Genomic DNA, 22,606 nt, shown 5'->3' with positions numbered 1-22,606 from the left:
TTGTGTTCACTGGGCTGTTTTCACCTCCAGCGATCGCAGATACCTGCGGACTGAGTCCTTACCCACAGCTCCATTGATCCTCATTAGAGCAGAGCAGTTCGTTAAGCTTTTCAAATTGGAAACTGTCTGCTGCGCCGCTGCTCCAATACATTTCTAGCAAGCTCAAGCTGTTAAAAGTTGAAATGTATGTTCCATAATCTCGAGGTGGGGTGAATTCCTTGGGCTGGACAGCAAACTGTTATTAATACCGACCCTGTTCCTGTGGCTGCAGCAGCAGAAGGTGCCGTGTAATCAACGGACTCACGGGCTTTATCGGGCTGTGCAGGGAGCCGCTTCCTATCGAGCAAAGGAGCGAGGCTGACGTGTTTTCCTGGCTGTGTGATCGCCGTTCGGGCTCCCTCGCTCCGTGCAGGGAACCAGCACCGCTGCGGAGCGAGGCAGAGAACCCGGCCAGACAGCAGATCATGCGGAGCAATTCTGATATCGATTTTACCCTTCGTAAGTCACTTTGGATGTGTAAGTCAAGCTGTATATTTGCTACGGCTGTTACGGGAATAACTGCCGCTGATTTCCTATCGAAAGCTGTTACAAATAGGAAAAAATAAAAAGAGAAAAAGGCAGCAGAAACCCTGAGGTCTCTGGTGAAAAGAACAGAGTGTTTCACAGGCACCGGAGGGCATCGATGTGTCTGAAGCAGTCTGTGGTGTTAACCCTTGGGTCAGCCCACCTCGCCAGCGCAGCCCGGGGCGGCTGAGCGCCGGTTACGCTGTTCAAACACAAACCCCGCTGTTTTCCTTCCCACCCGGGACTGGGGGGTCTGGGAGGAGCGGGGGGAACTGGTAACAAACCTGAGTGTCGCTTTGCTCCTCGCTGCTGCGTTTGGGGAGCGGGATGTTGTACCACAGGCTTAATCCATCATCTACAATCTCTTGTCAAAGCCACCAAGTCTAGAAGAAGAGTCGGGGATTTTATGATTTGGAGAGGAAAGAGACAGGTCCGAGGCCAGTATGGCAGTATTAATTAGGATGCTGGGGTGCTAGCTAAGTGCTTTTAGCTATTTTTTTGCTTATGGACTGTAAACCTGAGTGTGGATTTTATGGTGTAATAAAAAGTAACGCTTCTGCTTGGAAAAGAACGAGGCCGCTGTAAATCCCTGGTGAAACAAAGCCAGCGAAAAGGATCTGGGTGATCCCAGGCCTTTATAAACAGTATTTACTCTGTCAGCGATTAATTAAAATGCTCTGAGATGTTTGTAGCTTGATGATCTTTGCAGGTAGCCTGGTGTTGCTTCTGCTGGTGGACAAACTGTATCCTCTGTGATTCTGTGATCTCGCTGTGGGAAGAGCGCTCCTGGCACAGCCGCTGCCACCAGGCCAAGAAACAGTCGCTTTAATTCCACTTTCCATTACAAATGCAGGAATAATTTCGTCCGCTGAAAGATCACTTATTTTTAAAGGGCCTCTGACTCAGAAATGACTTTTCAAAAACACTGCTCATAGCAAATAGTGTCTTGGAAGCTGTCAGAGCTGGGGGGATTTCAAATTGCAGCTGGGTTTGTGGTACCGAGCGTTTCTGCTTTGCTCAATGGGCATTTGCTGGGCGCTGCCGTTGATTCTGGTGGCACTTGGGGGGCAGAGGAACATGGGGCCGGAGTGAAGCCATCGCCATGTTCTCTGGGATGGTGATGCACCTGCGTAGCCTATTTTAATGGAAACGAGGGATTTGGGGGAATTGACCACCCAGAGTTTGCAGGGGATCTTTTTGTGCATTAGACAAATTGTGCTGGAGCTGAACCCAGCTGGCTGTGGTGAGGCGGGGGAGCCGCGTTCAATGGGAGCTCACGGCTCTGGGCGAATTCCAGGTGTGCTGATATTTGAGAACCCTATTTCCCCGTAAACCCCTCTCTTTTTATAAAGAGACAGCGGGCATTTCGCAGCCTGGCGTCTGTTTACTGATCTCTTAGCTACGTTTGATCTTAGAAGTGTGTTTTTTGGTTGGTTTATTTTTCCCTCCCCTTTCATAAAATTAAAACGTGCATTTCTCTTCTTTCTTTTCCAGCCCGGGACATGGTGCGGCGCAACGAGCACAGCTAAGGAGCCCCGGGCACTCCGCAGCCCGTCCTTGATGCGCAGGGCGCGGGCCGATGCCCTCAGCAGGCGCTGCCATGGACGGGGCGCAGAGCCGCCCGCAGCCGTCGGGCAGCGTGTTCGGCAGCGGCCCCGTGCTCGGCGCTGTCCCCGGGCCGCCCGTGGAGGTGAGGAACCCACCGTGGGGAGCGATCTGTCACATATCGGAATATAGAATATCCACCAGGATCATGGAGCCTAACTCCTGTCCCTGCACAGGACACCCCACAGCTCACCCTGTGTGTCTGAGGATGTTGTGCCGTCTCTTCTTGAACACTGGGGCCGTGACCCCTCCCTGGGAGCCTGTTCAGTCTCCAGCACCTCTGGGTGAAAAACCTTTTCCTCATGTCCCACTGACCCTCCCTGGCACATCTTCTGCCGTTCCCTGGGCTCTGTCACTGTCACAGAGAAGAGCTCAGCCCTGCCCCTCCTGCTCCTGCTGAGGAACCTGCAGCCCCATGAGCTCTGCCCTCAGTCTGCTCTGCCCCAGCTGAGCAAACCCAGGGACTCAGCCGCTCCTCATACGCCTTCCCCTCCAAACCTTCACCAACTCTGTAGCCCGAGAGGTTAAAAAAAGACCCGTTTCACCAAGCACGTGTTGCTCCGAGCACGAGGTATCCTTGTTTTGAACACAAAAGTACAGATGAAAGGCTGATCTGCAGCTGACAGATAAGATGCTGTATTCTTTCTAGGGTTGTATTGGTACATGCTGAGCTAAAACCTTCCTGTTAACGCTGGAGAATGTTCGGGAAGGTGGGAGGATGAAAAGAACGATGTTTTTGGGTGCAAGCCCATTCCAAGTTAACTGGTTGGTGCTCTCATCCCACAAAGACTGGGGTTAGAAGGCTCAGAAAGGGGACTGACCGTGTTATCCTTTTGGGGACAGTAAGAGGAAAGTAGGTTCAAATTTGAGGCTGGATTTCCCTCCCGTGGCAGATGAAGAGCCCCCTGTGCTGAGGAGGAGGAGTGGTGAGCTGTGGCTGTGCTGTAACCATCCGCTTTCTCCTTTCAGAATTCCGTGCTGGCTGCCGACCCATGGAGTAGCTGCTACCCCCCCGCCTTCCCGACCTCGTCCTTCCCCAGCGAAAACCAGTGAGTGCCGTTCTCCCTTGTATGAGTCCCTTCTGCTCCCGCGCGCTCCGTGGTCCAACGGGTTCTTGATTGCTTTCCTTGTTTACTTTATTTCACTAACTGATGGGGAAATAATTGCATCACACGCCGATCTTGTGGCATTTCATAAACTGCTGCATCTTGGAAAAAGCGCCAAACAATGGTTTTTTTCTTAAAAACAGAAAAAAAAAAGAGAAAAGCTTTGATTTCTGGTAAACTCGGAGGCTGCTATAAGGGAGGAACAGCCCGTTTTATCCTGGCTTTGTTGCGCTAATGGAATTGTTAAAAGCAACCCGTTAGCTCAATCCAGCTGCAGTCTCAGTCGCACCATCTGCATGAATCTATAGAAGGTATTACCAGGGCACACTTAGGGGTGAAATTCACATTTTTGGCCATGTAGATGCCCAGGAGCTGAGTAAATCCAACACTTCGTGTCTGCGGTGGAAACACGTGCGCAGCCCCTGACGGCTCGGAGCTCATGGACATTGTGACTCGTTCCTCCGGTTGTCACCGAGGTGCTGATAACCGCACCCCGTGAGGTGCGAGGTGATGAGCAGAGGCTCGTGTGAGTTGTGACCGACTTCCAAGTCAAGCTGCTGCTCCAGAGCACGGTTTGGTGCTGGGAAGCAGAGCTGTGAGGTCTCTCAGTCACCTTTGCATGGGGACAGTGGCCCTGGCTGGTGGGAAAGACATCAGCCGTGTGCTTTCTAAATTCGGTGACAAAGCTTTTCTAGATTTCGTGCCCAAAATAGCATTTTTGAGGGACCTTTGTGTAGCAATCAATGTTATTCTTCCTCCTCCGCCTTTATGGTGAGCATCCACCCTGGATCAGAAGGCAGGATGTGGCAGGAGGGGTTTGGGACAATATAAAGGTGCCTTGTGCTACCACCGAGTGACTTGGATTGGGACTCTGTTGGGACGGGGAGATGCTGGTTGTTGGGAGGAGGGTTTGAAGGCTGCTCTGCTCTCTTTGTGAACACAGGGAGTGGCACAGACAATACAGGATGTATTTTTATTTAGGTCAGAGGTGGGAGGAAGGAAAAATGAAAGGAACACAACTTGCTAGCGCAAGCTAATAACCGTGTCCCAGGTACTCCAGGATTTAGCTTAACCTCCTTCCTAAAGGGATTTTAGCATCTTCCTGGAAGAGCAGAGATCTCCGCCCTGGGGAGCACCGGCCGCGCTGGTTTGTGCTGGAGCTGCTGTGCAGGGGTCCCTGCGGCGCTGAACGCGGCGCCGAACGCGGCACCGAACGTGGCTCTGCCCGGCGCTCGCCCCTCGGAGCCAGGATTTACATTACCACATGGGTTCGTGTCTCTGCTCCCTGGCTCTGATTGGAAGCGCCTGTACTTTTTGAGCGCGATTCCTGTAAATTAGGCTGGGTGGATCCTCAGGAGAGCTATAACAGAATCTCTGTTTTGCCGTATTGAACCACAAGATCAGATTGTGTTTATCTACTGCCTTGGGTTTTTTGCTTTGACCGTTTGTTCTGGTTTTGCCGCTCACTTTCTTCCTGTTTAGTGCAGCAGTGGAAATGTTACAGCCTTGATCCTGCAAAGACTTGCCTGCCTTTGAGACAAATGGAAACTTGTTGACTTTGCTGTAGTTACTTTTGGGAATGAGGCTCAACGTAGTAATTATTTGCTAGAGAATGATTTAGCAAAGGCTGCACCTTTAGCTTCTTGTGTTTTATGTCCTGGTCGCTGTAAAAATGACATTTCAGGTGAAATTTTCCATATCTGCATTTCACAAAAAAACCCTCTGTCCTTTTGTATTTGAAGACTGCAGCTGAACCTCTTTTAGGTGGATCTAGGGTGAGGGTGTTAGATGCTGAAAGGGATGGAAACATTGACAAATGGGATTTTAAAGGGAGCTCTGATTATAGCCCATGTTGTAAAACAGAAGAATGCAGATGGCATTAGGGTTAGTGCAAGTTTCTCTTCAAAACCCTCGCAGAGAACCATTTGCGAGCGGCTGTGTTTGGACACGGCCGATTCTCATGGCAGCGGCTTTGTCCTGGAGCAGGTTTTTCCTGTTCTATTCGGTAAGTAACTTTAGCCCCGAAGAATTTCTTTAAAAGAAATCAAAGCTCGCCTCTTTGTTCCAGGTTTTCTTAACCTGAAAAATGTCAACAGCGTATTAAACCTCGCTGATATCGGGCGGTTGCTGAGGCCGTTGGGCTGAGTGTCCCCAGGAGGGGACGGGGACATCGGGCAGGTGCTGGTTGCCACTGTCCAGACACATGGTTCCTCCTCAAAGCCTGAGCCTATTTTCACATCCTTCTTTGGCAATACAAGCTCCACATACCTTAATCTTCCCAGTGATGCTTTTTATCCGCGACTTAACTCAAGTGAACTTGTCGGTGGTGTTTTCCAGCTCTTCAAATGAGGGTGAATATCTTTTAAGTTCTCATCTAAAAAGGGGTAAAACACAGCACCCAAGCTACTCCAAGGGCTTTGGTGGCTTTGCTAAGAGATCTCCAAGCCGGGCCCTGTGTTGCTGTCGGCTCTTGTTTCAGACCGCAGGAAGAAAGCGCATCTGGCACTCGCGAGCTCGAAAACCGAGATTAAGGGAAGCAAAATAACATACCAAAGCTGGTCATTCCCCAGCAGCGCAGGCCAGGGAGGCCGAGGCCGCCTTGGGCTCCTTCCCGTTACCTTAACTGACTCTTGCCCGGGCCCACGAGGTGCTGGTGAAACAGGAGCCATTCGCTTTTCCGGTAAAAATAGTTTTCCCCTTCCCTGGTTAGTTCGTTAGCGCTGGCCAAGTTCTGCTCTGCTGCGAGAGAAACAGTGAGACCACAGCGGTTGCGAGTTGAAAGTGATTTAAACAAGCCTTTCCTCGTCTGTCCGTACGTTAATTCCCAGAATTTATGCCCAGGTTTTAATTTGCCCGGGTGGATTAGGAGGAGCCGGGTCGGTGCTACAGGTTGAGCTGAACCCACCGCTGTTGGCACCGGGCGGTGAAACGGTGGCAGCACCAAAATGAAGGGAAAGAAAAGGAAAAGAGAAGCACGGAGCTGTTCCTTTTGGGGGGTGTTATCTCTAATGATGAAAAAAGAGCAGGAAAAATGTATTTAGCAGAGCGACGTAACTGTGTTTGCACATAAATACATATGGCAATGCTAAGCGTGGTGTATTAATGAGTTGCCGGCCACACATGGCATTTTAATTGCCTAATAATACCTTGGCGGTGCAGGCGCTCCCTGCGCTGCTCCTGGGCAGGGTTTCTTTTTACATTTGGTTTCTCCCTTCCCCTCGTTAAAATCGATTGCTGTGGGTTCCGTAACCCCGGCATGGGGAGGAACGTTCAACCCGGCCCCAGAGGAAACGGGGGAGCTGGGGCGAGCGTTCGAGCGGCTCCGGCGCGAGCTGGGCGGCGATTGCCCAAGCGAGCGCGCGGCTCTGCCGGGAAGGATTGCGAAGCACATTCCTGGCTCCCGCGGGAGAGGGAACGGAACGGGCCCGTGCGCGGCACCGAGGGAGTGATCGGGGCTCTGCAGGTCTCATCCCCTCTCGGCAGGGGGAAAGGGGCAGGAGAGCTTTGCTTTATCCGCTTGTTACTCCCGCTGTGTGTTTGTTCCTCTTGCTTTGTGACCGGGTGCGATCGGGCGCATCCAGAATTCACCTCTGCCCGGGCTCGTGGCTCGGCTCGGGTTGCACATCCTTAAGCTTCATTTTTTCTGTGTCTTTAGGCGCAGATCTCCGAGCGTGGACCCATCAGGGCTGTTTTCTTCCCCTGTCTCTGCTGCTTGGCTGGGCTGGTGCAGTTTTATGGCCCAAAGCGGCGCTCGGGTGCGGTATTTCCATGGAACTTGATGCTGTCCTTACGTAGCGCGGGTGGCAGGTCCCATCGCACCCATACTGGTGCTGATACATCTCACGAGCTTCATTTTGCTTTGTTGTCAGCACTGAAATATTAGTCCTGCAGACCCTTTTTATCTAGTAAATCCTTCCCAGTTTACACAAGCTGCAGAGTATTGAATTCTTAATACAGCTCTCCAGAGCCTGACACTGGATGTAGCGTGGGGATGTATTATTTTGCCTGGATACCACTTTTGGATAAACACAGCTTTTAAAAATCTCAATGTATGTGTCATCCCATAGTTGCGACTTCACCGCTGATGGAGTCTGAAGCAACCTGAGAAACACTCAGGACTGACAGGAAATAACTGCTTTTCCCATTTCCTTACAGGCAATATTTTAACTCCCCTCACGATTTTTATATGAATTCCATCAGCAGACCACATTTCTTGGATACAAACTATGCACCCGTGGACCTCTCTGACTTCTTACCAAAAAATGGTGATTTTCCTCAGGTAAGTCCATAGCTCCTGCTGGCTTTGGGGGAGAACGGTGCTTTGTAGTGGGGGGGTTATTTTGCAGTATCTTACATTTGGCCGGCGCTTGGCGGGAACTGCGTGCGGTTGGGACAGATCCTCTGACAGCCGCAATTCGGAAGCTGTTGGCTCGGTAGGAGCTTATCTGCGGTAAATCGCTTCTGTATTTAAAGTGATGTTTTACGTAAGCACCGAGAGAATCCCCTTTGCAGGACAGCGTGGGTAAGTGTGAATTTAAACCTGCATCGTGCAGTTAGGTCATTTGCTCCCTGAAGCTCCCTCCCCTGCGAGCGTTGCCTGCGCGTTCTCGCTGGTTACAAGCAGTGGATTCCTGAGTGCTGAATATTTGGGGATTACATCAACCTGAGCGTAGCAAGCAGACTGGAGCCAGGTCATTATCTGCAGAGCTGAATGACCCCGGTTCACCTGGTGTCCCCATCACCCTCACCTGGCCATCTCCAGGCTCTTTCTGTGTAGGCTTTGAAATCTCGCACCGGTAACTCTTGACCAGAGTCTTCCAACTGGATAGAACCAGATAAGTAAATGAATCATAATAGCATTGATCTTTGCCTCCAGAATTAATTGCGGGAGGAATGAGACAAATGCAATCTCATTAACGGGCTGCGATGGGAAGAGGCGTCCTCTCCCTAGGTGGGTGTAGTTTGGCAGGTGGGTTTAATGGGAAAAGGGCTTAATTATTTCTTTAACTTATGCATTTTCTAGTATCTAAGTGGTCAATCAGCTTCCTTCCTCCGCTGCATCATGGAAATTGGTCTTGGCCAGCTTGGACGAGCAGATTTTTGGAGATTTGTCGTGAGGAGGAGATGCTGCTTTGTGCTGGCTGGGCGATAGAAGAGCAGGAGGGCTCTGAGACAAACCAGACAGAAATGACCTTGGGTGGTTTCCAGAACAAGAAATAATTCTTGTGCCACCTTCATCCTTTTGCAGAGGAACCGACAGGCGGGAGCGAGGCGATCGCAGGCAGTGAGGATTTAGTTGGGCTCTTTCCTTCCGAGCCAACGGGTGTGAGACTGCGCCTGTTACAACGCGCTCGCGAGTGTTCCTCTGCTTCGAGTGTAAAACAAGGCGTCTGTCTCTGAATCCTCACAGCCGAGGCCGTTCTTTCACTCAGGTGTTGTACCGTGTAACAGCAGGTGGTGCTGGCTACATCCACACGAGCATCAGAGTGGTTTTTTGGGTGCTTTTCTTGCTGTTCTGTCCCCTCCGGCGCTGTCCGTGAGCCCGTGCGCTGAGCTTTATGGGGGTTCCTCCTGATAACCCTGGCCATGATGCATCACCCTGTGCGCTCTGAAACCGAGAAACACTGAGTAAGGCCTTTTCAGAGCTTTGGTTTCCAAACTGAAACCGATGTGATGGAGTTTGTACCTCGGAGGGACCCTGTGTGTCCGGAGCTCGCCCGCTCGTTCTTGTGAAATCACCCTGGTGCTGTGCCCTGCTGTCCCGTTAGCAACGAGCACTAACGTGGAATCTCATTGATAAAACCGGGGGCTTTCTGAACTACTCGGCGTTGCTCATCCAAAAAGCAAAAAAGCTGATGGTTTCTTCACAGGAACCAGAATTAGAGCCCGGATCTGATGGAGCAGCGGGCGTTTAACTGGAAGCGGTGGCATCAGTCTGGAGGCATCTGGGAGCGTCCTGGAGCTTTTCCATCCCTTGCTTCAGCAATAGTTTCCACTTCACTGGTTTCTTGCTGTCCCAGATGCCAAACTGTTAAATATTAACAGTGCCTGGACAGCTGAAACATTCAACGGGAGGTGTGGGAGCAGCTTGGGTGGTTCCACCTCTCCAGGTGACTCTGTAGGAAAGCACCTGCCTGCTCATCCTCGTGTGCTGGGAGTGGCGAGTCCCGTTCACCTTTGCGCTGTCACCACTATGCCAGGCAGAGAGGTGACACCCAGGAGAGAACATGAGGAGTTCGCCGCACGCTTTGGGAAGAGATTCTGGATTCAATCTGTGGGCGGACGAGCTATTTCGGGCGCTTTCTGTTGGTGGTGAGGGTCGGAGGATCGTTCACGTGCCTGAGGGTTTGTGCGCTCGAGGGTTCGGAGGGCCGGAAGGCGGCCGCGTTCTCCAGCGCCGCCTTTTGCTCTGTTTTCTCTCCATGTTTTGACTTGGGGCTCCTCAGCGGGACCTGCAGAGCTCTGTCAGGGCTTTGCTGGCCTCAGGATACCCCGAGCAAGAGTCGCCACATTTCTCGATTGCTCTGGGAACGTCTTTGTAGTCGAATCACCCACCCCTTGGTCTGGTGAAGAGCGATTGCCGTGTGTTTCCTCATTGGAAAAGGTGCTTCATGTGCACGGTCAGGGCGGCCTAATGTGAGCTTGGACTTGTTTCCTGCACAATATTCTTGGTTTTTGGCTTGCTGTTGGGTGATTCATCTTTGCCGGTCTGTTGGTATTCTTTATATAAACAAGTGGCCTAAACTGAGGTTTAGAAAATAGTCCTATGAGGCCATACTTGGGTCTGATAGCACTTCTTGATCTTGGGAGTTGTTCTCTTAAGCCGAAGTCTCTCCCAGACCCTGTGGTGTCGTCTCCATATGTAAAAAGTCTATGGACTGCACAGCAATGCGGGTCCTGGAGAGAGGCAGGGTTTGGTTTCCCTCACTTTTTCCCGTTTCCTCCCCTTCTCCTGGTTCCTCCTCAGCCTCAGGTGCTGCTGGAATCCAGGGCTTGTGCGGTGGTTCCTTGCAAAGGCGTTTTTGCCGTACCGAGGTGCCTCGTGTGGGCAGAGCTGTTAATTGCTACAACAAAGCCCCGACCCCAGGGGGTTTGAAGTTCTTGGGGCTGCGTTGAGCTGCATCCAGAGCCCCAGGAAAGCTGAGCAACCTGATCTGGAGACACAAACCCATCCCTCAAACCCTTGCTGCTCTTCGCCACCACAGTTTTCCTTTATTCTATCCTGTTTAGAATGACTTGCAGCACACGACCCTGCCCATTTCCTCCTTCCTTTTGTTGTCTGAGCTGATCCTGCCTGTTTCTGATAGTCGGTGTTTCCCTGGGCTTCACTTCGCTTGCTCCCTGTGGCTTATCCAGGGGGCTCGGGGCCCTCTGTACAATTTGGGCTGGAGGAGGGAGGTTGTTCTGGGTGGATCGACCCTGTGGGAGGAATCGGCTGCTCTGGGGCAGAGTCATTTGCCATAACGCTGTGAAGATGCAGTTACTGTGTTTGATCTGCTTGTGCTGTCCGGGGGCTCTTGACCGCACGTGTTAATGATAAACCAGCCCTCTTTGTGCCACCAGCCCCTTGCAGTCTCCTATTTGTCTCTCTTGTTAAAAAACAGGGGAAAATTTAACCTGTTCTTAAAAAAAGTATTAATCTTCACAAGTGCTACAATGCACAGAGCTGTGGTGATTTAAGAGAAATCAATGTAACAACTATTAAATTATATGAGAGACTTGGTTCTCACTGAAACGAAGAGTTTCCTGGAATAAGAAACATCCTATTGCTGTCCTGGAGTTCCATCCACAGGGAATACAGATATTAAAATCAATTTGAAGACAATTAACCGGCTCTGGTGCCTCCGGAGCGTTTTGAGACCGAGTTGCTTTAGGTGCTCATGATTTGTTTTTGCACCCCAGGGCTGGGGCTTTGCTTGACTCAATTACACTTTACAAACGCTTTTGCTGAGCTGCCCAACGCTGACTCCAGGCCTCAGTGTAGGGAATGAAGGCTGTGATTATAGCGGCTCGTCTGCCCCGGTTACAGTCAGTGCGGTGGTGTCGCGGTGGTGGTGACGGCTCCTGCCTCGCCGTGGTACCCTCAGGTAATGCACCCAGAGCTGATCCACCGGGTAACGCGGCTCCCAGCCACCCTTTAGTCCCTTTTAGGCTTATTCTTCCATTGGTGCGACCTGCCACAGGTGTCCAGGGCTTGGTCGCTTTTTCCACGAGTGTCACCAGCTCCAGAGCTGAGCCCAGAGCGTCCTTGGCCACATCTGAAAGCCCCATCTATGGACAGCAAAGTACTTCAGGAAATGTAGTCCCGAGCGATTTGGTTGCATGAGGATGCGGAGCTGCCGGGTCCCATCCTGCGCAGGTGTGCTGTTCGGATCCATTTGTATCTCTGCATTCCTAGAAATTCAACTCATGCTTTCAACAGCCTGCGCAGGACACTGCCCGGTAGGTCGGCGATGAGGAGGTGGTGAAGCTTGCCCAGCTCAGTAACAGCTGGGTGCAACGTTTTAGGTTTTGCTGGTAAGTCGGTGTGAGTGCTGGAAGTCATTCTGCTTCCCTGGCCCTGTCTGTCAGCGCTGTTCGTTAATTAATTGTGGCGAGCAGAGGCGCTGTGGCATGTCTGCTCCCCGGGGCCGGCCCTTACCACTCAGGTGGTGGTTTCTCAGCGGGTTATCTTATCTCCTGTGATTATATTACTGTGGTCTTGCAAAATCAATTTAGCATTCCCGGCTTGCTTCCTTTTGGCAGCCCGCTTTGGTTGCCTACATTTTGCACAGAATGGGAAGAGGAAATAAACCACCTGCTTTTCCAAGGCTGCAGAAATAGCAGGACCTTGGTAGTCTTAGGCAAGAGTGGTGATCAAGGTCACACACAAGGCAGTCACCAAGTCACTAATGAAGACATTCGAACGCATTGTTCAAGCACCTATCCCAGGCTCCAGGGCTGATGAAATACAATTGACTTCAGATAAAAGCAGCAGTGAAAACCTCACTGCCTTTCTCCACCCCAACCCGGCTGCCCGCAGAAACCAAACGCTTCGTTTTCACCGGGTTCCTGCAGAACGTTCTGCAGCCTTTGGGGACGCGGGATGTGCCGTTCTCCCTTCCCCACCAACAAACCTGTTCAATAACTCGAAAGGGAACTCTTGGAAACAGAAGCCGATGTTCCTGGGCACAGAAAAATCACAAAGATTTAGAGAAAGTTAAAACCCGGCTACTCCTTTTTATTTTCTAATTGCACTATTGGGGTGGGGCGGGTACTGAAGACAAAAGCAAGCACATGGCTGCGAATGCTTTTTCATCACCTCTTTCACAGTTGTATCCCTTCAGCTGAGCTCCCGGAGCCAGGAGGGCAGGACCCCCCAGCCCCAGAGCAGGATTTGCTGGGGAAAAGTGGAGTTTTGTTAGGCTGGGGGGGTGCGAGCCCAGGGGAGCCGCTCCTGCCCTGCGCCCGGCCGAGCGCGGCTTTGTTTACAGTGGATCTGTGGTTGAATTACACCACATACAGTAATTCTCATCGCATTGCCAGTAATTTCACTGACTTACCAAGCAGGCATCATTTCCTGAAAGTCAGCCCTGTGCTTAGAGGAAGTACGAGCTCTCTCCTTGTGACTAAACGCTCTATGCAAATCTCCCCGGGCTCGGGACGCCGCTGGATGCCTGGCCCCTCTCCTCCATTTGCGCTCCTTGCTCCTGCATGCTCGTTCTGAGAAGCCCTTGCTGAGCTCTCTCCCCGGCCGGCGCTGCCGTCGCGGTCATGAATGAAGACCTTTCTCCATTATACACTGAGAAATCTCTCCTCGCCGCTTCACCCGCCTCCCACTCTGCCGACAGCAAACTGAATGCTGGTTTAAAATGTCCCAAATGCAGTTCTGGCTGAAGTTCCCATCTCTCTACAAGGTAACGCCTGAGTTTCTCTTTTCCTCCTCGGAGTTCCCGGGGGGTTTGTTTGCAGGGGCTGCTGTGTCCCCAGCGTTTTTGCGGTGACAGATGAGGTTCAGGGGCTGTGACCCCGCACACATTGACGTGATTTGTGTTTTGCTGAGACCGTTCCTGTCGGTTGGAAGTTGGTCAGAAACTGCGAGCCTGGAGGAAGAGGAGCTGTGCGGAGCATTGATCGCTGTGCTTGTGGACTTGTAATGGCTTTCAGGAGTTTCATTTGTAAACCAGATGCCGGGTACAGGAAAGCAAGGGAAACACTTGCCAGCCAGAGCACTGAACCCTTAAGACTGCAAATTTATTGCCCCATATTTAGAAAGAGTTTGGGTTTTGGCAGCCAAGGGCTTTTCTTTCAGTGGCTGCTCACATTGCAGCTGTTCAGTCTTGGTTCTGCCTTTGCTGAAACCTCATTGGATTCATATGTGAGTTTTGAGACATCAAATCTTTGTTGTCTGGCAGTGTAGCTTTGTTGTGTACGTATGTTTGTATGTGTCTGTGTGTGTATATATATATATATTTATTATTATTATATTTTTAACCCCCTACCAGTCGTGTGCTGTGCAGTGGAGTAACGGATAGCTGCTGTGCAGAGAAGTATTTGTTTCCCCTGTGTCTGGATTGTGAGCAAATAAACCATTTATATTGATGGCTTGATAGCCAAAAGTATTTTTGGCTGCATACTCCTCCTGCATTTAGACCTCACCTGTTCTTCCCCTATTTTTACCAAAGACTTTGTTTGGACCGGAGGAGCGGAGCTGTTCCAGTGGCCGGGAGAAAGAGTTAAGTGTTGGTTTGATTTACCCTGATATTCTTCTGGTCTTTTCCAGGGAGTTAATTCTTACGTTTGGTAACTTTTCTGCCATAGCTGCATCAACCAGCGATTCATTTGCGCTCACAGTTGAGAGCAAATGATTATCGTTGATTTATCAAGTCATTCACTAGAGCATCTTCTGATGCGACCCCCAGGCAGTGATTTGTGATCCTTTATCTCCCGTTCTAATACATCGATGTTATTTCAACCTCAGTGTGAAACGGAGCATAGTGGCAAGACCCACGGCGTTGGGCCCTGATGAGGGTTCAGCGGTGGCCTCGCTGTCCTGCACCTCCAGCCTCCTCCTCGTGGTTCTTGGGCCGCCTCTTCTTCCCCCATCCTCTTCATCTCATTCTCACTCCTGTTTGTGCACCGGGCGCTCAGCACCGTTTGGCTGCGGGTCCGTTCCGGCCGGATCGGCTGTCACCAGTGTCAGCGGCTCCAGTGGTGTCTTTGGGGCGCTTTCACTCGCTCTCTTATCCCACGAGCTGATGTTTTGGGTGATGATCCTTCCTTTCCCTTGAGGAGACTGGGCTGACTGCTCCCGTTTGCTCCCTATAAAGCAGTGGAGTAATTAGTTAAGGCCCGGTTTATAATGACACAGGTTGCAGCTGTCACTGTGGCCTTGGATTAAACAATTACACTGCGTTTTATGTGTGAACAAGTCTCATTCACTTGGGCTGCCCTGGGAGCTCTTCAGGCCGGGGGATTTTGCACCTTACCAGTTTTCCTGCTCTTTAGGTGGTGTAATTAGGTAAAACAAATGGGAGGCTCTGGAATTTTGTGAGTGGTGCCCCATAGCACAGCGAGCGGACGGGCTCCCTGTGGCCACCAGAATGCCAGACAAGACGTGTCCGTGAAGATGAAGGGAACGTGTCCCGATGGTTGGAAACGCTGCAAAGCCATCATTTTGACAGCGATCGAGGGGGAGTCCGCCCCAGCCTTTGGCCCGGAGCCCTCGGGAGCGGCGCGGGCAGGCTCAGCTGTCCGGGATTTGATGTCAGGCAGGGCTAAGTGACTTTTAAAAACCTTTGGCTGCGTTTCTGCCTTGTAGTAGGAAATTGGCCCTTGACTGGAAATGAGCAGCGGTTTCTGCTCGTCGCAGACCCCGCGGCTCTGCTGGCAGCGTTATCGCCCTCTCGGGTTGTCTGGCATCGCCGAGGGCTCGAGCTCCCGTGTGCTGACAACCCACCCCGGAACAGCCGCAGAATGGTTTGTGTTGGCACATGGGGCACTGAGAAAGGCGAGTTGGTTTGCAAGGACAGTGACACGGCTCCAGCAGGGTCTGCGTGCTGGAGTTGGTGTTTCTTCAGTAAACAGCAAAGCTTTTCTGCTTTGAAAAGGTTTGAGAGTGGTATTTGATGTGGGGATGTGATGGAGTTGGGGAAGGCGCCGCGGTCCGTGCCAGAGCGCAGGGCCTACAGCTGGAAATGCCATCCGGCCATCGGCTCTTGCCACCCAAAATCTGAAAAGCCAAAGAATTGATGGCAGGGAGGGGACCGAAGGCTCTTTCTGAGCTCAAATCCGCATGACTCAAACCAACATCATCACCGGGCTGGCACAAAATAGAACAATGGACCTTCCCTGCTCCCCCAGCCCTGTTTGCGCAGAACCCGGCGTGAGCAGACCCATCCTTCCAAAGCCTCCAGCTATGCCTGCTGTCAATTGCAATTAAACAGCCGCGTCGTTACCAGGTGTAGCTGGTGCTCTGTGGGCTCCTGTGTGTCACTGAGATCCCTGAGTCCTTTGGGTGCTGGGCTGAGGATTTTCAGCCCTCAGCAATGTTTTTAATCGCATAGAAAGTGCAGGTGGCTGATGTCTTGTTCAACACGCCTCGTTTTTCCACTCCCACGTGTGGAGATGCACAGTCTGAGTTAGACTTGAACATGCATTGCCACTTCTGTCCAGTCAGTGGTTTTTTCCCTATGTTTTCAAGAGGTTTTAAAACAGCTGCTTAGAACTTATCCTAATTTACAAGTTAATTTCGAAGTTTTGTGGAACATGAAGAAACAGAGATGCTTATTTGATAGGAATAAATGAAACCTCCCTGGCTGAGGAGGGGTGAGAAAGGAGCTCCCTGGTCTCCCTATCCCGTGATGTCTCACTGCGGTGCTTTCCATTGCAGGACTCTTCATACCTCGATGAGCTCTCCAACAACAACTCCCTCTTCTCCTCCCCTGCGGATTCCCTCTCCGACATCGCGGATCCCAAGGACTTCTTGCCCGCCGACAGCCTGAACCACGTGCCAACGCTATGGGATGTAAACACGCCGCAGCAGAACCAGATAGAGGTACGGGCTGCAGACAGTAAATAACCTCAGGCTTCGTCCTGTGGGGGGTTCACCAAGGATTTAAGAACCCAACCTGATTCCCTGCGGGGTGAAGTTTCACTGTGATGATGATATTTCACTATGACCACTTTCACTTGAGGAGGGAAGGGGTGAAGTGATCACACGTACTTTAGTCTCCTGGATGCAGGAGAGGATCCCGACACCCTCAGGAACCTGTGGCTCCCTCAGAGCACGGGGGTGGCGCCCGCTCTGGCTCTGGGGCGGGTGGGTGCATCACGAACGTGCGTCCCCCAGACACCCAGCAGGTCCCGGCTGGCCTTGCAGGGTGCTCAGGGGTGCTGGAGAGAGTGACTCAGGAAAAACACCATGCTGTAGATCATTAACTGTCCCCAGCAGCCGCCGCCACCGTTTGTTTATTCTCCGTGGCAAATATTTTAGTAACAATGACTAAAAACCAAGCTGTCTCTCAATGGAAGGCTGACCATGTGTGTTTACTTTGTGAGTCCAAGCCCCTGCAAGCTTTGACATCTCCGAGCCTTCCTGGGCGTGCGATCTCCCACGGCGACACGTGGGTCTGGGTGTTCTCACCAGGCTCCTGCCTTCCCTGCTCTGCTGGGGCCGGTTACCCCTGGTTGCACCGCCCGGTATCGTCACCATGGGCAGGACCAGCTCTGCGTGCCGGTGGAACCGGCGCACGCAGCTGCTGCCCCCCCAGCTCTCTGCAATCACTGCCCTGCATTTTTATTATGGTTTATTTTTACATAGTAGCCTAAATCCCTACAAAAATAGTCCTGTGCCGTCCTGTTTCTAACCATGTGGACTCTGATCTAGATACTCCATGCCTAAAGAAACCTCCTAGCTTCCTATCTGTGGAGTGTACAGCAAAAAACTTGCTGGGAAGGGTTGTTCTAAATCCAGGGGGAAGAATGCAAGCGAGAAGCAAAAATGTGTCACGTAAGTGTGAGAGTGACTTGTCGAACCACAGCAGAGCAGCGTCTCCGGTCTCTGCGTGTTGCTCTTCACGTCCTCGCCCCTTGCTGGCCTGCAGATAAGGCTAATTAACTCCTTGGAATTCCGTTTATAAACTACTTCCTTTAGAAAAGAATCTCTGGCTATTTTAAACGTTGTCTTATCTGTGTTTTCTGAATACAGAGGTGGCTTGCTTGACTTCTTTTCTTTACGGAGTTTGCTGTTTCCTGCGGAGGTGTCAGATCAGCACATCCCAGGCAGGAGATTGCAGGGAGGTTGTAACTCACAGCACACCAGGTAGATGGATTCTCAGATTGACTCACCGGCAACTCCTTTATCACCTGAATTTCAAATGCGCTTTTTTTTGTTGTCGCTAAAGGCGACAAACAAATGATTCGTTGCAAAATCTCAAGGCAGTGCCGAAGAAAAGGTTCCTCGCTGTAACATTCAGTACAGGACGGAGACTTTGCTCATATCCTGCGCCAATATAGGAGCAGTTTAGATAACCTTTGCCTGTCCCTCCCAACATCGTTACGCCGCCATAATTTTCCAAAAAATGTCAGGAATTTTGGCTGTTGAGTAGGCAGAGCAGTCACTGAGGAACTGTCCTCTGGCATGGAGCAATTTGAAGGTAGGGAGTGGAAAAATCTGTATGTTAGCGTCCTCCTTTCTTTCTCTCAACTGGCACTGGGGAAATGGTTGTAAAGGAGGAACAGAGCAAGACTGAAGAAAAGCGTTTCAGGGAGACTGCACAGTGCTGAACACCTCAAATTCACCGAGAAACCCCCATCTCAGGCTTCAGGTGGAGGGTTGGGACTGAGGAGGTGCCGGGTGGGCACATTTCTGTTTGCCATACAGAAATTCAACGTATACAACGTGTCGGCTCCATCTTTTGCTTCAGGAACGGGCACGAAGGGAAGAACCACCGCACAGTTAAACATTTGCAGGAGTTCGCAGACCAAACTCACTCACTTCATTTGTAATGAAGGTGTGAAATACCTTTTAAAAATAGTCCACCTAATCTGTTGTGTTTTCCCACCACCACCTCACAGGTTTACAGGGTTTTTAAGCCCCGTCTCTGAAACCTGTACTTAGAGCTTTTGTGAGCTGCTGGTGTTATTCCTTTTCTAACTCATTCTGAGCACTTTAGGAACTCTCAGCGCTGTGTTAGTCAGAGCAGCCCAGGTGGAGCCGAGGTGCAATGACTTGGGGTTTGTGCTCCGAGGTGATGCAAACGCAAACCTGCGTTACCGTGATGCAAACGCAAACCTGCGTTACCGTGATGCAAACGCAAACCTGCGTTACCGTGATGCAAACGCAAACCTGCGTTACGGTGATGCAAACGCAAACCTGCGTTACGTTCGGGCGCTGGAACCAGGAGCAGCGTGTCCTGCTGTGCCAGCAGCTCCGGCCCTTTCTCTTGCCCAAGAAGAAACTTCTATACGGAGCTCAGATTTGTAGGTGGAGATGTTTCACCTGCTCTCCAGATTTGTTGGCACTGAAAATAGCTCTTCCGTCCAGCTTCCTTCTGGTAATTCTGACTCAGGCTTCCAGTAATGGAGGGTGTTTTTTTCTTTCTTTTTTTTTTTTTTAATTTTTAAAAAAGGAAATAATCGGAGTGTTTATGCTTAAGAACTTCCCATCTTTCACTTCTGCTGGTGGAGCACGGCTCTCTGCAATCTGGCACTCTGTTGCAGGCTATAAACTTGAAGCGGTGTTGCCTCTGGAGCTGCTGATTACTTTGGATGCCACGAGCTGCTGGCTTGACCTCGCTCGCTGTCGGGAAATTCCAGCGTGGTTTTATTTGCGTGGGTTCAGACAAAGGATCTCCCGGCCGGGAGAGTCGCGGGGGCTCTCTGGGGTGCAGCGGGCAGGGTGCTCTGAGGCCACCGCAGATGGTGACACTGCGGTTGGTGCCTGGAGGGACCTGGGCAGCCCCTTCGGCAGCCTGACCCTCCATCTCTAGGTGGTTTGGGGTCCCGGGGCCCTGGTCTCTGTCCCAGGGTCCTGATCTCTGTCCCAGGTCTGGTCTCAGCAGGAGTGGGGGGTCCTTCACCCCAGGACAGCTGTCAGTGGCGCTGACCCCCGGATTGTGTTCTGGTGCGGTTATCTGATTGTTTTGAACAGGGATTTTAATGCTAAAAGCAAAATTGCAAAGTGGTGAAGTAAATGCTTGCCTCGAGCGCAACCTCTAAGATGATGTGAAGTGTCAGTGTTCTGATTTAACACTCATTCCTTTCCCAGTGCTGGGTTTTGGTTGCAGTTTTGCCCCCGTTTGGATCTCCTTGCCTGTACTCCAGTCTCCCTTTCTGCTCCCCAAAGTGATGCTGTTTTGCAAGATTTCTTAGTTGCCAGAATGATTTCCCAGGGCTTTTCAATCACAAGCAGAAAGTATTAAAGCTGACAGACATCATCAGAGCATCAGATCTGAGTATAGAGCACAAGAGTCTTTACTGTTGTCGTGTTTTCTACGTCTTGGGCTTGGAGGGCTGAGGTCATGGCTGCTTCCTCACCTGCACCCTTTCCGTTCCAGCTGTTCTCACCCAGCAGATCGTTCACTGGCCTCAAGAGTTCCAATGACCACGTTCCTGCTGTCCCCAACACCCCACTTCTCATCAGCTACCAGGTGAGAACGGCGGCTTCAGCAGGACCGGGCAGACGCTTTTCCTGGTGTTGCTGTAGCCTATAAATGAGAATGAACTGTGTTTGGAGGGTTTGTGGATTCGCAGAGGAGTGCATTAGGTGGTTGTTTCTGGCACTGTGTGTGTCCAGAGTTCAGTGGGAACATGAACAGTTGGTCAATGCTGTGTTTCTTTTCAGTCTCAGGCTCCTGCAGAGGAGGAGGATGAAGGTGAGGAGGAAGAAACAGAAGAGTTGGGGCAAACAGAGACCTATGCAGAATATGTACCCTCAAAGTGTGAGTGTCCTGCTGTCACACAACTGTGGGAAGTTCTGTTAACATCACTGTGGATGAACCCAATTAACTGCTCCCTCATTTTCCTGCAAGCAGCGTATGGTCTCTGCCACGGCGCATCCCAGACTCGTGACTTTCTAGAAGACCTTTGCCAGTGTACTGATCCTTTCTTGGTGCTACACTTATTTAACAGAGCACTTTTCTGTTGCTTGCAATTGGGGGCATAACTCATTTCTGGAACAGGAGGATGAAGAGCGGGCACCGAGCTCGTCCGCCCCATTGCCGAGCAGAGCGCAGCAGCCCTGCCGCCCTCCTTTGGGTGGGAGCCAAGGCCTAGATCTCTCTCTTTTCTGTGTTGTCATTTAGCCAAGATCGGGAAGCACCACCCTGACCTCGTGGTTGAGACGAGCACGCTGTCCAGTGTCCCCCCACCCGATGTCACCTACAGCCTGGCCCTGCCGCGCTCTGTGGCCGACAAGGGCTCCCTCTCGGCGCTGCAGCTCGAAGCCATCATTTACGCCTGCCAGGTACGGCATCCAGCCCGCCTGGCTTATGTGAAGCAGAAACTGCCTTTCGTGTGGAAAGATGTGGTTTAAAATAGCCTGGAATATAGGTGAAGAAACCCCAAAAGCATTGACATGTGGCCTTTTAAATGCCTTTTGTAAGAATTATTTGAAGCTGGGGAACTTCTGTGGGGCCTCTTTGGTAAAGAGGCAAGAACCCTTGAATTTGCAGAGGGGAGTTCTTTACATTTTGGGGCCCTGGGGTGTCTTTTCTGTAAACTTGCCACTTATGAGCTTGGCCGTGACACTTGACTGTTCCTACCATCTGAGCAGGAAATGCACTTGCATCGATGAAATGTGTGAAAGGGTTAAGTGTTGTGCCTATAAACTCACACAAAAGCTGTTAGAAAAGGCAAATCTAGTTTAATTTCCAGTTCTGTTCTTGATTTTGCAGCAACATGAAGTTTTGTTACCCAACGGGCAGCGAGCTGGGTTCCTCATTGGGGACGGCGCCGGCGTTGGAAAGGGCAGGACGGTTGCGGGCATCATCTTTGAAAATTATCTGAAAGGGAGGAAAAAAGCTCTGTGGTAAGTTTTGTTTTGTTTTGTTTTCCTCTTTTTCCCGTAAGACCTTGGAGTCAGTTTGGATCTGGGAGTAAGGAATTCCTTAGTGCTGATGTTGGCTTTATAGTTGACTCATGCTGTGGCCTTGGGTAAGTCGTTTCCACCTCTTTGTGCTGTTTGCTGCCTGCGAAATGGGAATATTTCCCCTGCAGCAGTGATGGAGAGTGAGTCACTATGAAATAGCAGGTTATGTGCCGCTTGCCGCGCAGCATTGGGCCCGTCCCCGCGCTCTCGCAGTCGGCACAGGGGTGTTCATGGGCTTCCCAGCTGCAGACTCAAGTCCCTGAGGGTGGGATTTACTGCAGAACGGTTGTGAGCGGCACACCGGGGTCTGAGGCCTGATCCTGCGCTGGGGTGCGTGGGCAGCTGGAGCCGTGACTTCCACACACCTACCGGTGCTTTAGTCAGAGCCGTTAATCACTGCGCGCCCCGACCGTTAATCACCGTGCGTGTCTCCTGGGGAGATAACCAGACCCACGCCTCGCTTTGCAGGTTCAGCGTCTCCAATGATCTCAAATATGATGCCGAACGAGACCTGAAGGACATCGAAGCCTCCCACATCCCTGTGCATGCGCTGAATAAGGTAGGAGAGACGCCGTCGTGGCGTTTGGGGAAAGCAGCCCGCAGCGGCGGCGAGCAGGACCCGGCTGGGCACAGGGAGCCGCGGTGCCTCATCCCCGCGTGGCTGGTGCGCGGGCGGCAGCGCAGCGAGCTGCTCGTGTTCGCTGCTCTCAGCGTGCTCTTCCCACTCCCACTCGGGTTATTTTTAACGCTCTGCAGAGCAGCAATGTGGGCACAGAGCTGCTTCCCGCAGGGAGCGAGAAGCGTCTCCAGGTGAGCGCAAAGCGCGGCAGGACCTGCCCCTTTCTCACCAACCCCGCGGAGCGAACGACATTTCCCCCACCTGAGTGAATCAGAGAGTTTTCAGACTTTCTTCCAGTTACTCCGTGATGGGGATGAAGAATTTCTGACCAGAAACGAGCAGCAGTTGTGTGGCGCTCACTCACAGGGCTCTTCGTAGCCTGCGCTTTGCGCTCCAGTCCAGGCTGTGATTCTCCTCTGGTTTTTAGTGCTGTTGAACAACCAGCTCCTGCAGAGTCAATGGAAACCACATGTGTTCTACACCTCTGAATCCACTCTATTAAGAAACTGAAAGAGATGTTTGTTTTCAGACCAAAAAGGCTTTAAAATGGGACTTTCTTCATAGGTTTTTTCCCCTACCTTTTATTTCATTACAGGTGGGCCCCATGACAGGGAGACAGGCAACAATCTCACCTGCTCAAAG

At 51.5% G+C, this 22,606-nt stretch overlaps 1 protein-coding gene across 3 annotated transcripts in view; it reads left to right on the top strand.

Moving 5' to 3' along the window:
* Window positions 1-22,606, top strand: part of SBNO2 (strawberry notch homolog 2) — a 39,450-nt gene that overhangs the window by 3,015 nt on the left and 13,829 nt on the right. The window contains exons 2-11 of one of the 3 annotated variants that reach the window (XM_071799785.1): window positions 272-498; window positions 2,059-2,254; window positions 3,139-3,218; window positions 7,431-7,554; window positions 16,147-16,311; window positions 19,814-19,906; window positions 20,101-20,197; window positions 20,561-20,721; window positions 21,152-21,285; window positions 21,814-21,904. In XM_071799785.1, coding sequence (XP_071655886.1) covers window positions 2,144-2,254; window positions 3,139-3,218; window positions 7,431-7,554; window positions 16,147-16,311; window positions 19,814-19,906; window positions 20,101-20,197; window positions 20,561-20,721; window positions 21,152-21,285; window positions 21,814-21,904 — 1,056 coding nt within the window. In that variant the 5' untranslated portion in view covers window positions 272-498; window positions 2,059-2,143. Of the gene's footprint in view, window positions 1-271; window positions 499-2,058; window positions 2,255-3,138; window positions 3,219-7,430; window positions 7,555-7,670; window positions 13,172-16,146; window positions 16,312-19,813; window positions 19,907-20,100; window positions 20,198-20,560; window positions 20,722-21,151; window positions 21,286-21,813; window positions 21,905-22,606 lie in introns of those variants that run through there. The other 2 variants (XM_065858440.2, XM_065858441.2) reach the window with 2 other exon arrangements.

This window comes from Patagioenas fasciata, chromosome 27 (assembly GCF_037038585.1).
Source record: "Patagioenas fasciata isolate bPatFas1 chromosome 27, bPatFas1.hap1, whole genome shotgun sequence".
Lineage (NCBI taxonomy): Eukaryota > Metazoa > Chordata > Aves > Columbiformes > Columbidae > Patagioenas > Patagioenas fasciata.
Note: the sequence above shows the minus strand (reverse complement) of the source record. Positions and strands in the feature narration are given on the sequence as shown.